The sequence below is a fragment of the Oncorhynchus tshawytscha genome, linkage group LG16, assembly GCF_018296145.1.
Source record: "Oncorhynchus tshawytscha isolate Ot180627B linkage group LG16, Otsh_v2.0, whole genome shotgun sequence".
NCBI lineage: Eukaryota > Metazoa > Chordata > Actinopteri > Salmoniformes > Salmonidae > Oncorhynchus > Oncorhynchus tshawytscha.
The window spans coordinates 69,507,523-69,532,874 of NC_056444.1; the positions used below are offsets into that span (position 1 = coordinate 69,507,523).

The 25,352-nt window shown below is 41.0% G+C and overlaps 1 protein-coding gene across 3 annotated transcripts in view; it reads right to left on the reverse strand.

Moving 5' to 3' along the window:
• Nucleotides 1–6,023: 6,023 nt before the first annotated feature.
• LOC112216243 (diacylglycerol kinase beta) overlaps nucleotides 6,024–25,352 on the reverse strand; it is a 43,718-nt gene continuing 24,389 nt past the window's right edge. For all 3 annotated transcript variants that reach the window (XM_024376087.2, XM_024376086.2, XM_042299553.1), the window contains 9 exons: nucleotides 22,395–22,480; nucleotides 21,346–21,435; nucleotides 18,730–18,890; nucleotides 18,473–18,537; nucleotides 18,260–18,350; nucleotides 8,679–8,868; nucleotides 8,342–8,459; nucleotides 6,862–6,922; nucleotides 6,024–6,655 (listed from right to left, as the gene is read on the reverse strand). In XM_024376087.2, the coding sequence (XP_024231855.1) occupies nucleotides 6,578–6,655; nucleotides 6,862–6,922; nucleotides 8,342–8,459; nucleotides 8,679–8,868; nucleotides 18,260–18,350; nucleotides 18,473–18,537; nucleotides 18,730–18,890; nucleotides 21,346–21,435; nucleotides 22,395–22,480 (940 nt within the window). In that variant the 3' untranslated portion in view covers nucleotides 6,024–6,577. The remainder of the gene's footprint in view (nucleotides 6,656–6,861; nucleotides 6,923–8,341; nucleotides 8,460–8,678; nucleotides 8,869–18,259; nucleotides 18,351–18,472; nucleotides 18,538–18,729; nucleotides 18,891–21,345; nucleotides 21,436–22,394; nucleotides 22,481–25,352) is intronic.

The following is a 25,352-nucleotide window of genomic DNA, read 5'->3' on the forward strand; positions in this document are numbered from 1 at the left end:
TAGGTGTCCTGGAGGGCAGGTAGTTTGCCCCCGGTGATGCGTTGTGCAGAACTCACTACCCTCTGGAGAGCCTTACGGTTGTGGGCGGAGCAGTTGCCGTACCAGGCGGTGATACAGCCCGCCAGGATGCTCTCGATTGTGCTGTAGAAGTTTGTGAGTGCTTTTGGTGACAAGCCGAATTTCTTCAGCCTCCTGAGGTTGAAGAGGCGCTGCTGCGCCTTCTTCACAATGCTGTCTGTGTGAGTGGACCAATTCAGTTTGTCTGTGATGTGTATGCCGAGGAACTTAAAACTTGCTACCCTCTCCACTACTGTTCCATCGATGTGGATAGGGGTGTTCCCTCTGCTGCTGTTTCCTGAAGTCCACAATCATCTCCTTAGTTTTGTTGACGTTGAGTGTGAGGTTATTTTCCTGACACCACACTCCAAGGGCCCTCACCTCCTCCCTGTAGGCCGTCTCGTCGCTGTTGGTAATCAAGCCTACCACTGTTGTGTCGTCCGCAAACTTGATGATTGAGTTGGAGGCGTGCGTGGCCACGCAGTCGTGGGTGAACAGGGAGTACAGGAGAGGGCTCAGAACGCACCCTTGTGGGGCCCCAGTGTTGAGGATCAGCGGGGTGGAGATGTTGTTGCCTACCCTCACCACCTGGGGGCGGCCCGTCAGGAAGTCCAGTACCCAGTTGCACAGGGCGGGGTCGAGACCCAGGGTCTCGAGCTTGATGACGAGCTTGGAGGGTACTATGGTGTTGAATGCCGAGCTGTAGTCGATGAACAGCATTCTCACATAGGTATTCCTCTTGTCCAGATGGGTTAGGGCAGTGTGCAGTGTGGTTGAGATTGCATCGTCTGTGGACCTATTTGGGCGGTAAGCAAATTGGAGTGGGTCTAGGGTGTCAGGTAGGGTGGAGGTGATATGGTCCTTGACTAGTCTCTCAAAGCACTTCATGATGACGGAAGTGAGTGCTACGGGGCGGTAGTCGTTTAGCTCAGTTACCTTAGCTTTCTTGGGAACAGGAACAATGGTGGCCCTCTTGAAGCATGTGGGAACAGCAGACTGGTATAGGGATTGATTGAATATGTCCGTAAACACACCGGCCAGCTGGTCTGCGCATGCTCTGAGGGCGCGGCTGGGGATGCCGTCTGGGCCTGCAGCCTTGCGAGGGTTAACACGTTTAAATGTCTTACTCACCTCGGCTGCAGTGAAGGAGAGTCCGCATGTTTTCGTTGCAGGCCGTGTCAGTAGCACTGTATTGTCCTCAAAGCGGGCAAAAAAGTTATTTAGTCTGCCTGGGAGCAAGACATCCTGGTCCGTGACTGGGCTGGATTTCTTCTTGTAGTCCGTGATTGACTGTAGACCCTGCCACATGCCTCTTGTGTCTGAGCCGTTGAATTGAGATTCCACTTTGTCTCTGTACTGACGCTTAGCTTGTTTGATAGCCTTGCGGAGCGAATAGCTGCACTGTTTATATTCGGTCATGTTACCAGTCACCTTGCCCTGATTAAAAGCAGTGGTTCGCGCTTTCAGTTTCACGCGAATGCTGCCATCAATCCACGGTTTCTGGTTAGGGAATGTTTTAATCGTTGCTATGGGAACGACATCTTCAACGCACGTTCTAATGAACTCGCACACCGAATCAGCGTATTCGTCAATATTGTTATCTGACGCAATACGAAACATATCCCAGTCCACGTGATGGAAGCAGTCTTGGAGTGTGGAGTCAGCTTGGTCGGACCAGCGTTGGACAGACCTCAGCGTGGGAGCCTCTTGTTTTAGTTTCTGTCTGTAGGCAGGGATCAACTAAATGGAGTCGTGGTCAGCTTTTCCGAAAGGAGGGTGGGGCAGGGCCTTATATGCGTCGCGGAAGTTAGAGTAACAATGATCCAAGGTTTTTCCACCCCTGGTTGCGCAATCGATATGCTGATAAAATTTAGGGAGTCTTGTTTTCAGATTAGCCTTGTTAAAATCCCCAGCTACAATGAATGCAGCCTCCGGATAAATGGATTCCAGTTTGCAAAGAGTCAAATAAAGTTCGTTCAGAGCCATCGATGTGTCTGCTTGGGGGGGGATATATACGGCTGTGATTATAATCGAAGAGAATTCTCTTGGTAGATAATGCGGTCTACATTTGATTGTGAGGAATTCTAAATCAGGTGAACAGAAGGATGTCGCAAGAGCGACATCCATTGATATATACAGAAAAAATAGTCGGCCCGAGAACTGAACCCTGTGGCACCCCCATAGAGACTGCCAGTGGACAAAAAAAAAGCAGGTAGCCTTGTGGTTAAGAGCGTTGGAACAGTAACCGAAAGGTTGCTGGTTCAAATCCCCGAGCCAACCAGGTGAAAAATATGCTGGTGTGCACTTGAGCAAGTCACTTTATCCTACTTGCCCCTGTAAGTCACTCTGGATAAGAGCATCTGCTAAATGACTCAAATGTGAAAATGCTTAACACCTAATAAAGATTTTGTACTTTAAAAAAAAAAACTTGTTACCTCATATCCCAGCGATAATGCCTTGCATTATTCCTGGGAAGAAAACACTTCAATTTGCTCAACTTGCTATTAACTCAACTTACCCCAAGGCAAATATTTAGACTATTAGCCCACCCACACAGCTACAAGGATGCACTTTCATGCTAGGATAAGGACCTCATGTTGAAGCTTATAGAGACCCCAACTGATGTATAGAACAATCTTAGAAGTATCTACTTTGGTTTAGATACACGCATCATGAAATCTCTAACACAATAAATTAATTTACTTTTTTGGACTTAACTTGCTTACCACTTTTCCGTGTGGTTTCTTCCTTAGTCTCCATGAAATTATGACCACTTCCTAAATAATTGGTCAAATTATGAATTTTGTGTATGGTTTGCTTGAATTAAGAGTGACTCAACTTAACCCTTTGGTTCAACTTACCCCACTCTCCCCTTGGCCTAACTAATAAAGAAACATATCAAATAGTTACCTATTCATTATATAATAACCACACCACATTGCACAATGTCAAATCAGTTTATTGAAATAACTATAGCATCATTTCCAATATTTTCAACATTCTCAGTATTTAAGTGAAATGATATGGCTAACCTTCAATTAGAGATACCGAATAAGAGAAAACTGAGACCTTAAATTGAGAGGAGGAAGTAAACAATTTGTTTTCGATTCCAAACGGTCACTCAATATATTAAAACTACTGAATTAAACTACTGCTATTAAAACAATTAATTACGTTTGGCCACAGGACATAGGAGCAAAGAGTTTCTTGCTGACAAGAGTGCAGACTAATTTCATATAAATCTGCACTGATGTGGGTATATTACCACAAGCATTATGCACTGAGCTTTTAAACATTTCATAACTTAACAAATCCTGGACAATTTTAGACTTTCAATGACCAAATTTGATACAGTACCAGTCAAAAGTTTGGACAAACCTATTCATTTCAGGGTTTTATTTATATTTTACATTATAGAATAATAGTGAAGACATCAACGCTATGAAATAACACATATGGAATCATGTAGTAACCAAAAATGTGTTAAACAAATCAAAATATATTGTATATTTGAGATTCTTCAAAGTAGCCACCCTTTGCCTTGATGACAGCTTTTCACACTCTTGGCATTCTCTCAACCAGCTTCATGAGGTAGTCACCTGTAATGTATTTCAATTAACAGGTGTGCCTTGTTAAAAGTGAATGTGGAATTTTTTTCCTTCTTAAATATGTTTGAGCCAAATCAGTTGTGTTGTGACAAGGTAGGGGTGGTATACAGAAGACAGCCCTATTTGGTAAAAGAACAAGTCCATATAATGACAAGAACAGCTCAAATAAGCAAAGTGAAAAGACAGTCCATCATTACTTTAAGACATGAAGGTCAGTCAATACGGAAAATTTCAAGAACTTTGAAAGTTTCTTCAAGTGCAGTCACAAAAAGCATAAAATGCTATAATGAAACTGGCTCTCATGAGGACTGCCACAGCAAAGGAAGACCCAGAGTTACCTCTGCTGCAGAGGATAAGTTCATTTGAGTTACCAGCCTCAGAAATCGGCAATTAACTCCAACTCAGATTGCACCACAGAGTTCAAGTTCAAGACACATTTCAACATCAACTGTTCAGAGGAGACTGTGTGAATCAGTTCTTCCTGGTCAAATTGCTGCAAATAAACCACTGCTAAAGGACACCAATAAGAAGAAGAGACCTGCTTGGGCCAAGAAACATTAGACCGGTGGATATCTGTCCTTTGGTCTGATGAGTCCAAATCTGCGATCTTTGGTTCCGACCACCATGTCTTTGTGAGATGCAGAGTAGGTTAACGGATGATCTCCGCATGTGTGGTTCCCACCGTGAAGCATGGCGGAGGTGTGATGGTGCTTTGCTGGTGACACATAGTCCATTTGTAAATAGCCCACCTAAATTTACCTACCTCATCCCCATACTGTTTTTATTTTATTTACTTTTCTGCTATTTTGCACACCAGTATCTCTACTTGCACATCATCATCTGCTCATTTATCACTCCAGTGTTAATCTGCTAAATTGTAATTATTCGCTCCTATGGCCTATTTATTGCCTACCTCCTCATGCCTTTTGCACACACTGTGTAACGGCTTTCCTCCTGGGAAGGAGAGGCGGACCAAAATGCAGCGTGGTTATAGTTCATGTTTTTTAATAGGTAAACTCAACATGAACATAATACAAAATAATAAACGTGGCAAAACCGAAACAGCCCTATCTGGTGCAACAAACACAAAGACAGGAAACAACCACTCACAAAACCCAACACAAAACAGGCTACCTAAATATGGTTCCCAATCAGAGACCATGACTAACACCTGCCTCTGATTGAGAACCATATCAGGCCCAAACACAGAAACAGACAAACTAGACATCCAACATAGAATGCCCTCTCAGATCACTCCCTGACCAAACAAAACATAGAAACATACAAAGCAAACTATGGTCAGGGTGTGACACACTGTATATAGACTCTTTTTTTTCTACTGTGCCATTGACTTGTTTATTGTGTTACTGGCTTGTTTATTGTTTACTCCATGTGTAACTCTGTTGTTGTCTGTGTCACTGTCACGTCCTGACCATAGAGAGCCCTTATTTTCTATGGTAAAGTAGGTCAGGGCGTGACTGGGGGGTTAGTCTAGTTTATATTTTCTATGTGGGGTTCTAGTTTCGTTTTCTATGTTGGTGATTGGTATGATTCCCAATTAGAGGAAGCTGGTAATCGTTGTGTCTAAATGGGGATCATATTTAAGTAGCATTTTTCCCACCTGTGTTTTATGGGATATTGTTTTGAGTAAGTGCACGTAGCATCTCTGTAGTCACGGTTTGTTGTTTGTGTTATTGTTTTGCTAAGTTTCACTTTATAATAAATTATGTGGAACTCAACATCCGCTGCGCCTTGGTCCGTCTCTACAAATATTTGTGACAGTCACACTGCTCTGCTTTATCTTGGCCAGGTCACAGTTATAAATGAGAACTTGTTCTCAACATGCCTATCTGGTTAAATAAAATAAAAAACACTGTCTGTGATTTATTTAGAATTCAAGGCACACGTAACCAGCATGGCTACCACAGCATTCTGTAGCGATACACCATCCCATCTGGTTTACGCTTAGTGGGACTATCATTTGCTTTTCAACAGGACAATGACCCAACACACCTTCAGGTTGTGTAAGGACTATTTGACAAGAACAAGAGTGCTGCATCAGATGACCTGGCCTCCACAATCACCCAACCTCAACCCAATTGAGATGGTTTGGGATGAGTTGGACCGCAGAGTGAAGGAAAAGCAGCCAACAAGTGCTCAGCATATGTGGGAACTCCTTCAAGACTGTTGGAAAAGCCTTCTAGGTGACTACCTCATGAAGCTGGTTGAGATAATTCAAAGCTGTCATCAAGGCAAAGGTTGGCTACTTTGAAGAATCTAAAGTTTATTTTGATTTAACACTTTTTTTGGTTACTATATGATTCCATATGTGTTATTTCATATTTTTGATGTCTTCACTATTATTCTACAATGTAGAAAATAGTAAAAATAAAGAAAAACCCTTGAATGAGTAGGTGTGTCCAAACTTTTGACTGGTACCGTATACATTTAAATTATCCTACAAAAATGTCATAACAATGAAGTTAAATGCAGTTAAAATAATATTGTTGAATAAACATTTAACTCAAACTTTTCAAGCGGATACCAATATCTTAGACTGTGCAACCCAGCAGTCTTTGTCCCCTTGATAACGCATAAGGTGAATTTGGCAAAACATGATGGAAAAGGCACATAAAACCCACTAAAAGCTCTTAACTTGTTGTCCAGAGTAATATAAAAGGCTATCATACAGCTGTAGTTGGCAATGTTTTCATAATGTCATCTTGTATTGAGGCAGAACAAACAAAATAATATGTGTTGAACTGTCTTAAAATGTTGGTCAACCTATTTCTCTAAAATATGCATATACCAACTGGTTTCACAAACCAAGCTGCTTCAGTCATTTCACAAATGTAAAATAATAAGCAAGTGCATATAGGTCATGTTACTGCGTGTAGCCAGGGAGCAGGCTTCTACTTTGAGCTGAAGAAGCTGGACCGGCTCTGGGGACCCATCAGCATACTGGCCTGGTTCTTGTGTGTGATGTGAATCTGAAGGGGGAATATGAGTGAAAGGTTGTGTTACTCAAATGACCATGTTATTACCATGTCTACGTACTTGTTACCAACATGTTACCATGTTATATTAACAACATGTTATTAGCATCAAGCTCCATGGTCTCTAGCAATAGAACTTGCTTTAAAAACTCTTAAAATGCTCTGTTACACTGAACTCAATCTGGATTCCTAGCACTCACCGTACAGGGTGGCTGCATCCAGGGCTCTCCGTCTATCTGCATTGGTAAAGGTTTCTTAGTCCTGAGAGATGGACAGAGACATAAGGGAGAACATTTTGTGTTCACAACATCTCAGAATTTTGTAAATACCAGCATACAACTGGGAAAAATACACTTAAATGCCCTTCCAACTGGTAATTACTAGTGGGGAAACTTATCTATTATCCCCATGCTCCAAGTTTCCCACTTGCACCTCTCTGACATCATTTGTCAACAAAAAAAGACAGCAAGCATGGTGGCATCTTCAGCAGTTGTACAAATGATTGATACAAAATTGATTCTGTTTATCTTCCTTCTGATTTAAAAAGTGAAAGCAGCTCTGGATATAGGGCAGGTAGCCTAATGGTGGCAGGTACCCTAGTGGTTAGAGTGTTGGGCCAGTAACGGAAAGGTTGTTGGATCGAATCCCAGAGCTGATAAGGTACAAATCTGTCGTTCTGCCTCTGAACAAGGCAGTTAACCCACTGTTCCCTGGTATGCTGTCATTATAAATAAACTGTTCTTAACTGACTTGCCTAGTTAAATAACAAACAAAACAATATATATATATGTTCAACAGTTAGGGGCAGTTAACCCACTGTTCAACAGTTAGGGGTCACTTAGAAATTTCCTTGATTTTGAAAGAAAAACAACTTTTTTATCCATTTGTCCATTTAAAATAAAATAACATCAAATTGATCAGAAATACAGTTTTTAATGTTGTAAATGAAGAAGAAAGCTATTTATTTATGGCCATTTTGAGCCTGTAATCGAACCCACAAATGCTGATGCTCCAGATACTCAACTAGTCTAAAGAAGGCCAGTTTTATTGCTTCTTTAATCAGAACCACAGTTTTTAGCTGTGCGAACATAATTGCAAAAGGGTTTTCTAATGATCAATTAGCTAATCCAAGTTTACCATTTTAAAAGGCTAACACAACGTGCCATTGGAACACAGGAGTGACGGTGGCTGATAATGGGCCTCTGTACCCTTATGTAGATATTCCATTACAAAACTGACGTTTCCAGCTACAATAGTAATTTACAACATTAACAAGGTCTACATTATATTTCTGATCAATTTGCTGTTATTTTAATGGACAAAGAAATGTGATTTTCTTTCAAAAACAAGGACATTTAAGTGACCCCAAACTGTTGAACAGTAGTGTATATATATATATATACACACTTTTATATATAAAAATATATATAAAATAATCAAAACCTTCTCATGACCTACACATTTGATGAAATTTCTCAGTTCAAAACGTGAATACACCCATCTTGTATTTAAGACTTTACAACGGGTAATTACCACCTTCTCACTTGGTTATGAAGGCAGCATTAGTAGTGAGAATGGAATATTTTTTTTAAAGGTGTAAGGTGTACAAATAATCATCCCACATCATACTGTGATATCTCAGCTAGTCTGTACATGTCTCAACATGTCACAAACACTCACCTGATTGTAATCTGTGAGGTTTTTGCTAGTCTTATAGCACTCTTAAGTCCAGTATATATCTGCCCCATCTCCATGGCCCCTTCTAGACCAACCACTTCCAAACGCAGGTCACTGAGGTCTGTCATGGAAGATGGAAACACTGAACATGCAGTTCACACAGAGGCAGTACAGTTTTTAGTCTGAGACTAGCTGATCAAACCTAGAACAGACCTCTTGAAATGGATACTCTAAAACATCTCACATGATATTCTAACAATATTCTATACCAGACACTGGCACAACTTTTAACATTTTGAAACCTTGAGCCCTTGGATCAAGCCAAGGGATTTCACTGTACCTTGTCCACTGACTTTCAGGATTTCAGGGTCGACAATAACCTCCGGCATTTCCTGGGGATTCATCAAGGACTTGGATTCACCCTTCTTGGCTTCTCCCCACAGGTTGGATCCACCGTGCATGCTGGGAATGTTGAGGACTGCGATCCCCTCCATAGAAAGGCCACTCAGGTCCAATGGTGTGCCGCAGCACTGAGGGACATACAACATCAGGCAGACAGTGCAACTTAATGAGATGCCATAATGAGCTAAACATACCACATAACTATCAGGTCAGCTGTGTTAACCACAATCCTCATGTAATAAAATAATATATGCTTGCTTGCTGACTATCGACGTGCTAGCGGAGTGGAACTCACCTTTCATGGAGTAGCATTCAGCATAGGAGAAAGGTTTAAATATCAGTGCTTGTGTGAATATGTCCTTGTCTAATGCAGCTGTATTGACCCTCTAGGAAGAATAAAATTGGTTTGAGCTTTCAAATTGCCCGTTGAGTTTTTACTCTGAAAATTAGAACCGTTGGCGTCACGAAAGGGATTCATCACGATTTGCAGTTGAACTAGAGATTTCCGGATCAGAGAAACGGCACCAGAAATAAGGTAGGCACAGTTCCTACGCCTGTTATCACTAATTCTGACACCTTGGGGAGATGAGAATTGTAGGCTGAACAATTATAGGATACGGAACTAGAAAACCTGAGTTTATTCAGTAGGTCTATTGTGTTTTATTTATTTTACTAGGCAAGTCAGTTAAGAACAAATTCTTATTTTCAATGACAGCCGAGGAACAGTGCCTGTTCAGGGGTAGAACAACAGATTTGTACCTTGTCAGCTCGGGGGTTTGAACTTGCAACCTTCCAGTTACTAGTCCAACACTCTAGCCACTAGGCTACCCTGCCGTGTAATGACCGGTCGTAAATATCTGGTGTAGGCTAGGTTCCATTAGGATAGGTCCTGAGTGGAGGTGTTCCTCTGCGAGATCCAGGTAAAAATAAGGTGTAGGGAAGGTTCCATAAGGATAGGTCCCGAGTGGAGGTTTTCCTCTGCGAGATCCATGAGGGACAATACAGTGTAGGGTAGGTTCCATATAGGATAGGTCCCTAGTGGAGGTTTTCCTCTGCGAGATCCATGAGGGACAATACAGTGTAGGGTAGGTTCCATATAGGATAGGTCCCTAGTGGAGGTTTTCCTCTGCGAGATCCATGAGGGACAATACAGTGTAGGGTAGGTTCCATATAGGATAGGTCCCTAGTGGAGGTTTTCCTCTGCGAGATCCATGAGGGACAATACAGTGTAGGGTAGGTTCCATATAGGATAGGTCCCTAGTGGAGGTGTTCCTCTGCGAGATCCATGAGGGACAATACAGTGTAGGGTAGGTTCCATATAGGATAGGTCCCTAGTGGGGATATTCCCCTGTGAGATCCATGAGGGACAATACAGTGTAGGGTAGGTTCCATATAGGATAGGTCCCTAGTGGAGGTGTTCCTCTGCGAGATCCATGAGGGACAATACAGTGTAGTGTAGGTTCCATATAGGATAGGTCCCTAGTGGGGATATTCCCCTGTGAGATCTGTAAAAGGGATGAAAGTCCCAGCTGCAGTTGACAGTGAGGCAGTAGAGTATATGTGGATAATGATAAGAAGGCTGCCTATAAATTCTGAAGATAAGCCACATGCATGGCTAAAAGAAAAGCATTAAGATATACAAACACTGTTTGAGTTACGTGTATTAGCAGTAGCAATAAGGAGAGAGGTTGGTTTATGCCCTATGGGGAGGGGGAACCATGAAAGATTACGTGGAAATAGGGAGACAAGTCTGAATAGTTTTGGTAATGTGTGTTATCAACAACAGTGATATTTGAGGCGCAACACTGGAATAAGACATTAGGTGATCCGTATTCTCCAGCAATACATTTGCAGATGCTATAGTATAGGTTCTAATACAAGGTATTAAGTGCTGTGACCAATTAATAGGCACAAATACCATAACTATTATCTGGCGAAGTGGGTAGCTCTACCTTGGAAAATAGTTAATAGAAGGTGTGTATTATAGACGGGGAGTGAAGAAATCTAAACACCCTGCACACTGTCGGGAGAGGTTTCGGAATAATAACTATTGATATGGCAACAGACGGCCCATGTTTTCCCGGTAAAGCGGAGCTAGAGGATTTTAATAAAGCCATGGAGGCACTGACAGAAGCGTACAAGCATTCTATCAATTCGGCTCGAATATGGGAAAATTGAGCAAACTGGATAAGATTGGTCAGCATTTCCCGGCTGACAGAAAATTCCAATCTGACAGAAAATTCAGGGAGGCAATTATGACTTGGCACAATGACAAAACCATAATCAAAGCTCAATATACCAGCGTTTTGATGTCAGCATTATCTCAACAAAAAATACCAACCGATTAACCCGGAATTAGTAGATGTACTCAGCTACAGAAAGACTGGGTACGGGAGTACATTGATAGAATTTGTACTTTGGCCTTGATATCAGATTTGAAACCTGTGATCAAAACAGCAATTGCGGGGGTTGTGGATGAAATAGAGCAAGATGCTATGAGAGTTGAATTTAACTCCGCTCACTTCGCAGACGTGCGAGGGGTTAATACGGCCACAGGGAAAGTCACTAACTATAGTTTCAATGGCCAAGGTAAGAAAGAAACGTAGCGGAAAAACATAAAAGCGTAGGGAGAAAGAGTTCTGTTTTAGATGTGGAGCTGTTGGTCATTGGAAAAATGAGTGTAAAGTGGGAATGGAGCCTGCTGCAATCGGAAGAAATGCTGCCATTTGCATCTTTTTTAAAAGACAACAACAAATCGTCTGGAGAGTAGCAGGGCGGGAACTTTCACATAGCGGTGTACGGCATCGGTACGATCGATAGTGGTTCATAGAGATTACAGTTCTATGTGAAGGAAGACATATGAGATCACCTCTTACACAACTTTTTAATAGATCCAGGGAACAAAATCGCTGATTCCTTATGATGAGAAATTGTCTAAATTTGCCATAAGAAAAAGTATTTTGGGTTGAAGAATCTAGGTAAAATGCCAGGGGTGTGGATTCTAAAGAGGTAACAAATTAAAATGATCTGGCCAAACACTCAGAACACACCTTGGGAGCTTTTTATCTTAGGAGACATTTTATGTGGTTTTATTATGAAATAGATTTACATTCTATGTTGTCTTGTTCTGAAATTGATTTCTAGAATGGACGAAAGGGTGGAGGGGTCATGAGGAATTAGCATAGGGGTTACCAAACCTAAAATTAACTTTACATTGTTTTTGTTCATGAACATTGTGGTGCGGTGGTTATGGAGAATCATGGGGAAAAGAGACCTGTGAATCGTTGGACTCGGTGGCGAGATAAAGTCACTGTGTCTAAGGGTAGTACATGCTAAATAAAAGATACATAAAACGTTGGGGTGGATTAAAACAAATGTTTAATGATTGGAGTAAGGATAGAGGATTTACCATTATCATGTTTGATTTATAATTAATACTTTTGGATTGCTGGTTAAGATGTAGCATAGTGAATGCTAAGGAAATGTACACTTTCTTTTCCAGAAGAGGGGGTTTCATTATCTCTCGTTGGAATGTTTCCGGAGACTGTGGTCTTGGGGAGAGCAGTTAGGGATATTTGGCAGTTTTAAGTATAAAAGTATCTGGAGTAAGCCATAAACGGAGTTCCCAGACAAGTAAGGCCTGTTATTTAGTGGGGTCTTTTCAATTTGGTTTTAAATTGGGTATGAAGAATGATGGAAAGATTTAAAATGTTTTTAAATGGTTTCGGAAGGAAAGGGAAAGAAAAGTGAGAGTAAATATTTAATGGTGTCGAATGCCCTGTATCCTGACTTTCTGGTGAGGCCTGATCAATCTCACTAGAAATTATCGAAACGGGTGGGATTTAATTATAAATTGAATGAGAAACACCAGTCTCTATTCTATTTTTACCATTACCATTTCCATTTATGGGATACCATTGTTTCCTTATAGTGTTATCAAGATTTGTAACTCTAAGTTGATTGGTTATTCGAATTAGTTAATTTTTTATTTAACATGTTGTTTTTGAATCACGATGTGAATCATGTGTTCGAAGGGAAAATGACCAGTTCCCTGGTCCTTGGGTAAATATACACATTTACTTTGTTCAGTCTGCATATAGAAGAAAATATATATGTTAATGATGGTTGACTCTTACTCCAAATGGATTGTGATGTGTGTATTGCTGATTTAATTTTTGTCTTTGTTTCGATACAAATGTCACCAGATTGGGTCTAGTGGAGTGTTGGGATTCCCCCATGGGTTAGGGTGCTAACTCCCTGATCTGGTAAATCTTCTGAGGGGTCGTCGGTAAAATAAGGGAGTATAAACCAAGTTTGAAAATGGTTTTAACAGTAACAGTATGTTGTTATGCTGTTTGACATTTGTTGTAGAGATGATGTTATTAAGAAATTGGGAATGTAATATTTTGTCATAGTCAATTCTTGTCTGGATTTCCTGAAACAGAACTGTTGTTCTGATCTGTCCTCTCTTGAGGTTATCATGGAAGGTGATGTCAGATGGTGTCTTAATGCATGTAGGAATAATTTGGCCACAAACGGTTTGTGTGAACCGGCTGAAGAAAGAGCAACAAAGGCGTTCAATGCGACAGTGACTTTTAAACAGTCCAATCTGAGTCCGAGCCAAACCTGGGTACAGGTGGCAGGAGTGCTGAGACCGCGCATGTGGAGTGAGCATGGAGAGAGAGAACATACACATTTCTCTCATGCTCCTGGGTAGCTGGTGGGAGAAATGGACAAGAAAGAAATGGTGGTAACGGCTCAGATGAGAGACTCATGTATGTGGGAAAAACAGATGTATCTATTTGGATATTGAAATTGGGACATTATCAAGGGCCATCAAAATGACAGGCAAGAGTTACATGTGCCGTTGGGAAGATGAACTGTCATGCTACCTGAAGAAGACATGCTAGAATGATAAGTGCCGGGAAAAGGGGCAAAGCACAAGTCTCAACATCAACAGTGAAGAGGCGACTCCGGGATGCTGGCATTCTAGGCAGAGTTGCAAAGAAAAAGCCATATCTCAGACTGGCCAAATAAAAGAAAAGATTAAGATGGGCAAAAGAACACAGACACTGGACAGAGAAGGCTTTTTCTTTGCAACTCGGAGCATCCCGGAGTCGCCTCTTCACTGTTGACGTTGAGACTGGTGTTATGCGGTACTATTTAATGAAGCTGCCAGTTGAGGACTTGTGAGGCGCCTGTTTCTCTAACTAGACACTCTAAAGTACTTGTCCTCTTGCTCAGTTGTACACCGGGGCCTCCCACTCCTCTTTCTATTATGGTTAGAGCTTGTTTGCGTTGTTCTGTGAAGGGAGTAGTACACGGTGTTGTACGAGATCTTCAGTTTCTTGGCAATTTCTCGCATGGAATAGCCTTCATTTCTCAGAACAAGAATAGACTGACGAGTTTCAGAAGAAAGTACTTTGTGTTTCTGACCATTTTGAGCCTGAAATCAATCCCACAAATGATGATGCTCCAGATACTCAACTAGTCTAAAGAAGGCCAGTTTTATTGCTTTTTAATCAGAACAGTTTTCAGCTGTGCTAACATAATTGCAAAAGGGTTTTCTAATGATCAATTAGCCTTTTAAAATGATACACTTGGATTAGCTACCTCAGCATGCCATTGGAACACAGGAGTGATGGTTGCTTACAATGTTCCTCTGTACGCCTATGTAGATATTCCATTAAAAAAGAAATCTGCTGTTTCCAGCTACAATAGTCATTTACTACATTAACAATGTCTACACTGTATTTCTGACCAATTTGATTGTATTTTAATGGACAAAAGCAGTTTCTTTCAAAAACAAGGACATTTCTAAGTGACCCCAAACTTTTGAACGGTAGTATATATATATGTATGTACAGTGGGGAGAACAAGTATTTGATAACCTGCAAAATCGGCAGTGTTTCCTACTTACAAAGCATGTAGAGGTCTGTAATTTTTATCATAGGTACACTTCAACGGTGAGAGACGGAATCTAAAACAAAAATCCAGAAAATCACATTGTATGATTTTTAAGTAATTCATTTGCATTTCATTGCATGACATAAGTATTTGATACATCAGAAAAGCAGAACTTAATATCTGGTACAGAAACCTTTGTTTGCAATTACAGAGATCATACATTTCCTGTAGTTCTTGACCAGCAGGGATTTTGGCCCACTCCTCCATACAGACCTCCAGATCCTTCAGGTTTCGGGGCTGTCGCTGGGCAATACGGACTTTCAGCTCCCTCCCAAGATTTTCTATTGGGTTCAGGTCTGGAGACTGGCTAGGCCACTCCAGGACCTTGAGATGCTTCTTATGGAGCCACTTCTTAGTTGCCCTGGTTGTGTGTTTCGGGTCGTTGTCATGCTGGAAGACCCAGCCACGATCCATCTTCAATGCTCTTACTGAGGGAAGGAGGTTGTTGGCCAAGATCTTGCGATACATGGCCCCATCCATTCTCCCCTCAATACGATGCTGTCGTCCTGACCCCTTTGCAGAAAAGCATACCCAAAGAATGATGTTTCCACCTCCATGCTTCACGGTTGGGGTGGTGTTCTTGGGATTGTACTCATCCTTCTTCTTCCTCCAAACACGGCGAGTGGAGTTTTGACCAAAAAGCTCTATTTTTGTCTCATCAGACCACATGACCTTCTCCCATTCCTCCTCTGGATCATCCAGATGGTCATTGGCAAACTTCAGACGGGCCTGGACATGCGCTAGCTTGAGCAGGGGGACCTTGCGTGCGCTGCAGGATTTTAATCCATGACAGCGTAGTGTGTTACTAATGGTTTTCTTTGAGACTGTGGACCCAGCTCTCTTCAGGTCATTGACCAGGTTCTGCCGTGTAGTTCTGGGCTGATCCTTCACCTTCCTCATGATCATTGATGCCCCACGAGGTGAGATCTTGCATGGAGCCCCAGACCGAGGGTCATTGAACGTCATCTTGAACTTCTTCCATTTTCTTATAATTGCGCCAACAGCTGTTGCCTTCTGTTAAGGGATTTTTTAAAATCAATAATGACTAATTATGTATACATTTCAATCAGGACTGACTAATCAGAATACTATTATGTTACTGTATAGAATTATTAATTTTCTTTTTATCCTAGTACTGAATATAATGTGTGTAAATATAATCAAGAATTAGAACAATGACTGTCTGTTCCTTGGTAGAAATGAATTAACTTATCGTCAGACTGGCTAGAATGCTTATCGACACAGGAAGACCTTGGCTCATAAATTATATTAAATTGGTTTGGGACGATGTGGGAAGGCTTGAGATACTGCTTTTGTACCAGGGTGAAGAAGAGACGGGACAGTTCGAAAACTAATGATGTCATTTTCAGTTTATAACCTGTGGTAAAATGTTTCATGTTCAGTACTCTCGAGAATAAACGCTGCTGATTGATTTTGAGACTGGTCTCTGTCCATTTAACGCAAATAAGAGTCTTACAAATTCTTAGAAGTGGGCAGAGTGTTTAATTTAATTGGCTATTAAAACATGTAGGAATTTTATTCCAGTAACACCTTCTCACCAAGCTGCTTGCCTATTGTCCTGTAGCCCATCCCAGCCTTGTGCAGGTCTACAATTCTATACCTGATGTCCTTACACAGCTCTATGGTCTTGGCCATTGTGGAGAGGTTGGAGTCTGTTTGATTGAGTGTGTGGACAGGTGTATTTTATACAGGTAACGAGTTCAAACAGGTGCAGTTAATACAGGTAATGCAGGTAATACATGTATCACTAGCCACTTTAACTATGCCACTTTGTTTACATACTCATCTCATATGTATATACTGCACTCAATACCATCTACTGTATCTTGCCTATGCCGCTCTGTACCATCACTCATTCATATATCTTTATGTACATATTCTTTATCCCCTTACTCTTGTGTCTATAAGGTAGTAGTTTTGGAATTGTTAGCTAGATTACTTGTTGGTTATTACTGCATTGTCGGAACTAGAAGCACAAGCATTTCGCTACACTCGCACTAACATCTGCTAACCATGTGTATGTGACAAATAAAATTGGATTTGATTTGATTTGATTTAATGAGTGGAGAACAGGAGGGCTTCTTAAAGAAAAACTAACAGGTCTGTGAGAGCCAGAATTCTTACTGATTGGTAGGTGATCAAATACTTATGTCATGCAATAAAATGCAAATGAATTACTTAAAAAATCATACAATGTGATTTTCTGGATTTTTGTTTTAGATTCCGTCTCTCACAGTTGAAGTGTACCTATGATAAAAAATCACAGACCTAAGTAGGAAAACCTTCAAAATCGGCAGTGTATCAAATACTTGTTCTTGCCCATGTTTTGGATCATTGTCTTGTTGGATATAGACTATATGGTCCTGTATGTATATATATGTATAATCCTAGAATAATTTTGCACGGATATCTTTAAGAAATGGCTTTCTTCTTGCCAATTTTTCAGTTTTTGATTTGTTAAAAAAGTTTGAAATATCCAATAAATGTCGTTCCACTTCATGATTGTGTCCCACTTGTTGTTGATTCTTCACAAAAAAATACAGTTTTATATCTTTATGTTTGAAGCCTGAAATGTGGCAAAAGGTCGCAAAGTTCAAGGGGGCCGAATACTTTCGCAAGGCACTGTATACATACACCATTAGGGGAGCCTGTAATAATCCATTTGTTTAGAGATACAAATTCTAATCAGTTTTTAATAAAGCAGTACAGATTTAAGGTAAGTGTGTTGGAGGCAACTGGCACCCCCTCCAATAGGGCAACTTGAAAAAAAAGTGCCAACTGTAGCCACTTATTTCCCTAAGCATGACCATCATTAAAATACCACATTTTTACCTAACTTTTATTTTCTTGTGTCAGCAATTGGACATTGTTCTTAGGGGGAGCTAGTTACACCACGTTACCCTATCAAGATAGAATTTAGTTGTGTGATGACACTTTTTATTGCCGTTTTGAATTGTATTTATCAGACATTTTTGATTGTTTATATGAACATTTCGTAAGAACACTTGGAAATATTATTTAGGCCTATGGATCTTCGTTTATTGTCATAATATGTAGGCCTATAGATTTCTCCTCTTTCACACATTTCTGGAACTTTGGCTACCAGCTCTGTGCCTCTGTGCACAATCTCCAGATGCTATTTCAGGTTTGATGTGGTGGTTCTAGACAAAGGTATTAATGCTTGCTGCCTGTGCATAGGTTAAGCAGGGGACACAACACAACTGCCATCTTTCTTTGATTTTCAGTTTCACGATAGCCTAGGAAATGAGTTAGCCTAGCTACAGATGAATTACAGGAAACAAGGCTTAAAAAATATACAACCTTCTGAGAGATTCTGAAAGTAATGGAAAAAATAATAATATAAAACAATTTTGAAGACAGTAACTTGTTATGTTACTCCGTTACTCATAAAAGTAACAGTACTGTAATGTGTTACTTTTACTCGCAACACTGGTTGGGTATATGTTTTTGTTATAAAGTTACTATATGTTTCTATGTGTTGATGCAAAGCTGTGTGTTTGCAATCCTCACCTCAATTGTAAGACATTCATTCAGTTTCTTGCATGAAGCAGAGATGGTCTCAGAGGTGGCAAACTCAAAATACCATAACTTGTTCTTCATTCTAGAATATTGAACAACATTCTTGCATTAACGTAGGGTCGTTTACACCATGCACAAAGTCATTACACCTAAAAGTCCCCTCTGAATAACCAGACTCCAGTCCGATTATTCAAGTTTTCTTACCTGCTATTAAATTTCTGGGGGTGTTTCTCTCTCAGTGTATGAAACCGGTGGGCAATAGAGGCATCCTGTCAACACAGAACAAGTTATAAAAAAGTTGACGAAGCATTCTGGTGTGTGCCATAACTAAGTAGCCTGGACATATCATCTTTTGCTGTCCTGCCAACTCCTATGGTCATTGCCATGTTGACGTGACAATGACCATAGGAATTGGCAAGACAGCACAAACAGATCTGGGACCATGATAGAAGTTCACTCACCACTCCGATGGAGAAGTAGTTGTTGATGATCTCATAAGGCACAGGGTCACCCATCTCCTGGGGGTCCTCTAGGATCACCTCTACATTCCAGCGGTCCATCAGCACCGGGGTGCTGCCCTCAATCTCCTTCAGGATCCGACACAGATCCGTCCCATCATAACCTATAGGGGAGAGTGGCTCAACTATATTCAGCATCACTCCATCAAGGGAACTATAGTATTCTTTCTCACAAAGATATCTACATATATTTCAGGATGTTCTGTTTCCCTGGAAATAATCAGAATTCATATTAACATGATAGTTTTGAAAATATACTTGTAAAAAAAAAATAAGTGGTCTCTTTGCACAACTTACCCCAGGTTTGGGATAAGTTCAGCCGTGGGACTGTAAGTTAAGCCGCCTACAAATTTCTGTACTGAATGAAATATTACCACTACATTTTTCAAACCATTTCTATCTTCATTTCCCAAACACAATCACAATTGCTTTTTTGTCTTTTAATAATTTGAAGCATCTTTTAACACACACCTAAAAAACATGCCTAACAAACACTTTGTACTTAAAAAAAACATTTTTAACACAGGCCAAGCCCTATTGTTACCTCATTTCCAGTGATAATGCTTTGCATTACACCTGGGAAGAAAACACTTCAGTTTGCTCAACTTAAAACAAACATTGACTATATTAGCCCACACAGCTACAGTTGAAGTCGGAAGTTTACATACACTTTAGCCAAATATATTTAAACTTAGTTTTTCACAATTCCTGAGATTGAATCCTAGTAAAAATTCCCTGTCTTAGGTCAGTTAGGATCACCACTTTATTTTAAGAATGTGAAATGTCAGAATAATAGTAGAGGGAATAATTTATTTCAGCTTTTATTTCTTTCATCACATTCCCAGTGGGTCAGAAGTTTACATACACTCAATTAGTATTTGGTATCATTGCCTTAAAATTGTTTAACTTGGGTCAAACATTTTGGGTAGCCTTCCACAAGCTTCCCACAATAAGTTGTGTGAATTTTGGCCCATTCCTCCTGACAGAGCTGGTGTAACTGAGTCAAGTTTGTAGGCCTCCTTGCACGCACACACTTTTTCAGTTCTGCCCACAGATTTTCTATAGGATTGAGGTCAGGGCTTTGTGATGGCCACTCCAATACCTTGACTTTGTTGTCCTTAAGCCATTTTGTCACAACTTTAGAAGTATGCTTGGGGTCATTGTCCATTTGGAAGACCCATTTGTGACCAAGCTTTAACTTCCTGACTGATGTCTTGAGATGTTGCTTCAATATATCCACCCAATTTATCTTCCTCATGATGCCATCCATTTTGTGAAGTGCACCAGTCCCTCCTGCAGTAAAGCACCCCCACAACATGATGCTGCCACCCCCGTGCTTCACAGTTGGGATGGTGTTCTTCAGCTTGCAAGCCTCCTCCTTTTTCTTTCAAACATCAAGATGGTCATTATGGCCAAACAGTTCTATTTTTGTTTCATCAGACCAGAGGACATTTCTCCAAAAAGTACAATATTTTTCCCCATGTGCAGTTGCAAATCATAGTCTGGCTTATGTTGATATAGGACTAGGTTCACTAGGGATATAGATACTTTTGTACCTGTTTCCATCTTCACAAGGCCCTTTGCTGTTGTTCTGGGATTGATTTGCACTTTTTACACCAAAGTACGTTCATCTCTAGGAGACAGAACGTGTCTCCTTCCTGAGCGGTATGATGGTGTGTGGTCCCATGGTGTTTATACTTGCGTACTATTGTTCGTATAGATGAACGTGGTACCTTCAGGCATTTGGAAATTGCTCCGAAGGATGAACCAGACTTGTGGAGGTCTACACATTTTTTTCTGAGGTCTTGGCAGATTTATTTTGATTTTCCCATGATGTCAAGCAAAGAGGCACTGAGTTTGAAGGTAGGCCTTGAAATACATCCACAGGTACACCTCCAATTGACTCAAATGATGTCAATTAGCCTATCAGATGCTTCTAAAGCTATTACATAACCTTCTGGAATGTTCCAAGCTGTTTAAAGGCTAGGTCAACTTAGTGTATGTAAACTTCTGACCCACTGGAATTGTGATACAGATACATTACGATAAGTGAAATAATCAGTCTGTAAACAATTGTTGGAAAAATGACTTGTGTCATGCACAAAGTAGATGTCCTAACCGACTTGCCAAAACTATAGTTTGTTAACAAGACATTTGTGGAATGGTTGAATAACTAGTTTTAATGACTTCAACCTTACATGGATGCACTTTCATGCTAGGTTTAGGACCTCATAATGAAGCTTACATAGACCAAAACTGATGTATAGAACAATCTAAAAATAATATTATCTGGTTTAGATACGAACATCATGAAACCTCTTACAATAAATGTATTTTTTTTTTTAACCTAACTTGCTTACCACTTTTCCCATGTGGTTTCTTCCTTCACAATGACAACCTTTTCCTAAATGTTTAGTTAAATTCTACATTTTGTGTATGGATTCCTATAAACAAGGGTGGCTCAACTTACCCCTATGGCTAAACTTACCCCGTGATACAGGAAATATGATATGTGAACACACAACAGAATGAAAAAAGACAAAAGACAACCCTTCTCACCTCCTCCCCATCTAAGACAACGTGCAAGGTCATTTCCTGTGCCCAGGGGTAACACAGCCACAGGTGGCCGCACTTGAAGATTGGCTTTTTCTGATTGCACCAGAAGGGGAGAAAGAGAGATCGTCAGCATTTTACTCATGTCTAGGTTACTACATGGAATCCATTTCAGTAACATGTTTGGTAAGAAAATTAATTGTTTTTATTCATATACTAAAGTTGACTTGTCTATTGGCATGTACACTCAGTGGCCAGTTTATGGTACACCCATCTAGTCCTGGGTCGGATCCCCCTTTGCCTCCAGAACAGCCTGAATTATTTCGGGGCATGACCACTTTCTCCACACCGTTACACTACTGCCAACAGTCAGTATCGTTGACACCAGGCGGGATGGGGCCATGGACCCGTGCTGCTTACACTAAATCCTGACTGCCATCAGCATGACGGAACAGGAACCGGATTCGTCGGACCAGGCAATGTTTTTCCACTACTCAATTGTCCAGTGTTGGTGATCGCGTGCCCACCGGAGACACTTCTTGTTTTTAGCGGTTAGGATTGGAACATGGTGTGGTCATCTGCTGCAGTAACCCATCTTTGACAAGGGCCGACGAGTTGTGCATTCCGAGATGCTGTTGTGACCCACCGGTTAGCTTGCACGATTCTTACCATTCTCCTTCGACCTCTCATCAATGAGCTGTTTTCTTCTACAGGACTGCTGCTGACGGGATGTTTTTTGTTCGTCGCATCATTCTCGGCAAACCCTAGACACTGTTGTGCGTGAAAAGGCCCAGAAGGGTGGCCGTTTCTGAGATACTAGAACCGGCACGCCTGGCATCAACAATCATACCACGTTCAAAGTCACTTAGGTCACTAGTTTTTTCCCATTCTAATGTTCAATCGAACAGTAATTGTATGCCTACTTTATTTTGCAAGCCACAGCCACGTGACTCACTGTAGGAGCGAACCATTTTCTTGAACGGGGAGGTGTACCTAATAAACTGTCCACTGAGTGTGTAGTACATGGTCTACCAATATTGTGTACTGGACCCCACCTATGGCATCAAGTATCCAGCCCACAGTGCCGTCCCCTCCGCAAACCAATATCCTGTAATCCTTCAGATTTCTGAAGAAGCACAGCCTGAAACACAGAGTGTGTATTATGTTGGGGGTGCAGTACAAGATCTAACAGTGACGTTCACTGATGGTTATGACATCTCAGAGAGAAATAAGCCGTTCAAGTTTACTTGAAGTATGAGTGTACAAAGTGGTCAGTCAACAGTGTAAAAAAAAAGAAGAAAGAAGGCATTATTTATATTTATTATTTCTAAACATAATTTTTAAACCAAAAGTAGGGAAATCTATCAGATATAAAAATGCTGAACAAAGTCTTCCAAACATGGAGATCAACTATGATTAACATCACGGTTGTGATGATAAGTTTATAACAAAAAGGTTAAACATAAAAAGATTAGTGAAGAGAGGATCTGAAAAACCATGATCAGTCAATGGGAAATATCACTAACTTGGGAAAAGTATTTATTTTTAGGCCAATATCGGTATAAATTGAATCATTTTACAACTGCGACCTGGCCAAAAACACAGAGTTACACATAAATGTACAGTCAATAACACAATAGAAAAATCTATGTACAGTGTGTGCAAATGTAGAAGAGTAGGGAGGTAAGGCAATAAATAGGCCAGAGGTGAAAAAATTACAATTTAGCATTAACACTGGAGTGATCGATGTGTAGATGATGATGTGCAAGTAGAGATACTGGTGTGCAAAAGAGCAAGAGGATAAATAACAATATGGGAATGAGGTAGTTGGGTGTGCTATTTACAGATTGGCTGTGTACAGGTTCAGTGATCGGTAAGCTGCTCTGACAGCTGATGCTTAGAGAGGGAGATATAAGACTCCAGCTTCAGTGATTTTTGCAATTCGTTCCAGTCATTGGCATCAGAGAACTGGAAGGAAAGGCGGCCAAAGAAAGTGTTGGCTTTGGGGATGGCCAGTGAAATATACCTGCTGGAGCGCGTGCTAAGGGTGGGTGTTGCTATGGTGACCAGTGAGCTGAGATAAGGCGGGGCTTTACCTAGCAAAGTTTTATAGATGACCTGGAGCCAGTGGGTTTGGCGATGAATATGTAGTGAGGACCAGCCAACGAGAGCATACAGGTCGCAGTGGTGGGTAGTATATGGGGCTTTGGTGGCAAAACGGATGGCATTGTGATAGACTACATCCAGTTTGCTGAGTAGAGTGTTGGAGGCTATTTTGTAAATGACATCGCCGAAGTCAAGGATCGGTAGCATAGTCAGTTTTACGAGGGTATGTTTGGCATCATGAATGAAGGAGGCTTTGTTGTGAAATAGGAAGCCAATTCTAGGTTTAATATTGGTTGGAGAACATTAATATGAGTAACAGTCAAGGCCATGCCTTGATTTTCAGGAGACTGACATAATTTCACTTCTGTTGGGAAGTAGGAGGGAGACCAGCATTTCTCCTCTCCACAGTTGTGGCTATTCTATTCTGGACACATCATATTCTGACTGTGTTAAACCTGCCGCTGCATCATGTCATTAACAGTCAAGGCAATGTCACTGACTGCACTGAGCAGGCTGGAGCTGTTGGGCAGCCCTTGGCACATTGACTGTAGTGTTGTCAGCTTCCCATAAGGTGGGAGTGGATGATGATACTTTGTGTTTTCTTTGTGTGAGGTGGGTTTCTGATAGGGGGTCATTATTCTCCAAAATGAGGGAGAACGTTGCACTAATGCCGGGCATAGCCCAACGGTGGTGAAACTGATGAAGCGTCAGGTAGTGTCAGTGGGACTGGAGTCACCAAATCAGGAGTAACCGAAGACCCTCCAAGAGATGGAGGAGATGAAGTGATACAATTAATGCGATGCAAAATTCCATATCTAACGTAATAAAACTAAAGTCATGTTTTTAACACAACTCACCCTCAGATTTCACAACAGGGACTGATGTTTCTGTCACAAAGGGGCATTCCTCTTGCCTGACAACTCACCCTGAATTGAATTCTGCTGCTCTATCGTTACATACATTCAGTCTAAACTGCCAACCTAGAAGTCCTTTGACTTCAAAATGAGGGGCATTGTACAAAACATATTCATCAGCGATTGGATCGTAAAATTTAACCCGAGTATCAAAGTTGATAATGCCATCATGTAGGCCGGCTCTGGCCTAACCAATCGTTTTTTCGGACCAATCAGAATGGTCAGAATGTGTTTGCATTCTAGAAATTGTCGGGGAGGGAGGCAAATCCAGACTCATCACGGAGAAGAAACATCAGTTGGCTGGAGCAGTGTGGATGGGTAGCCAGGCACGCATTCCTCTTCTGTTTTCACAATGATTGGCTGTTGCTGCTCAGCCTCAATCTGTGGAGGAGGTATCTGATCTTTCGAAAGGTCTACAACTGCATGTCCTACAGCAGTACAGTGCAGTACAGCATTGTCCGCCAATCCTCCTTTATTCTTTCTAGCTCCGAGTCTCTCTGGCCATCTATGCTTCACCTCGCTTACAAAGCCGTGGGAAATAGGGGTGCTAAGGGTGCTGCAGCACCCCATGATAAATGTAAATTAAATAAATATCTAATATATATACTTTAAAGTGAACTCCGCCTTTATTACACGTCAGTAGCACCCCCAACCCAAAAACATCTTCCCGCGGCCATGGTCGCTTACTGTTCGTCTAGCGTCTACCCCCCACTGCATTGATTTTCTGTGTAATGGCAAAAATGTGCTGCCTTACTTTCACCACTCCCTGTATTTACCATGTGCAACATATTTTTGTGGTGCATGACCTCCCTGTTCATCACTTTCCCTTTCGCTGAAATTATTTTTCAGTCTGTGTTTGTCTGCTTTCTTTTGAACACACAGAGCTGCATTGCCTCGCATTTTTGACAGCCTGCGACTGGGCGTAATTTGACCAGAATCCATCAAATTTATTGGGGAATTTATTTGTGAAACTTTAACGCGAGACACTGTAGT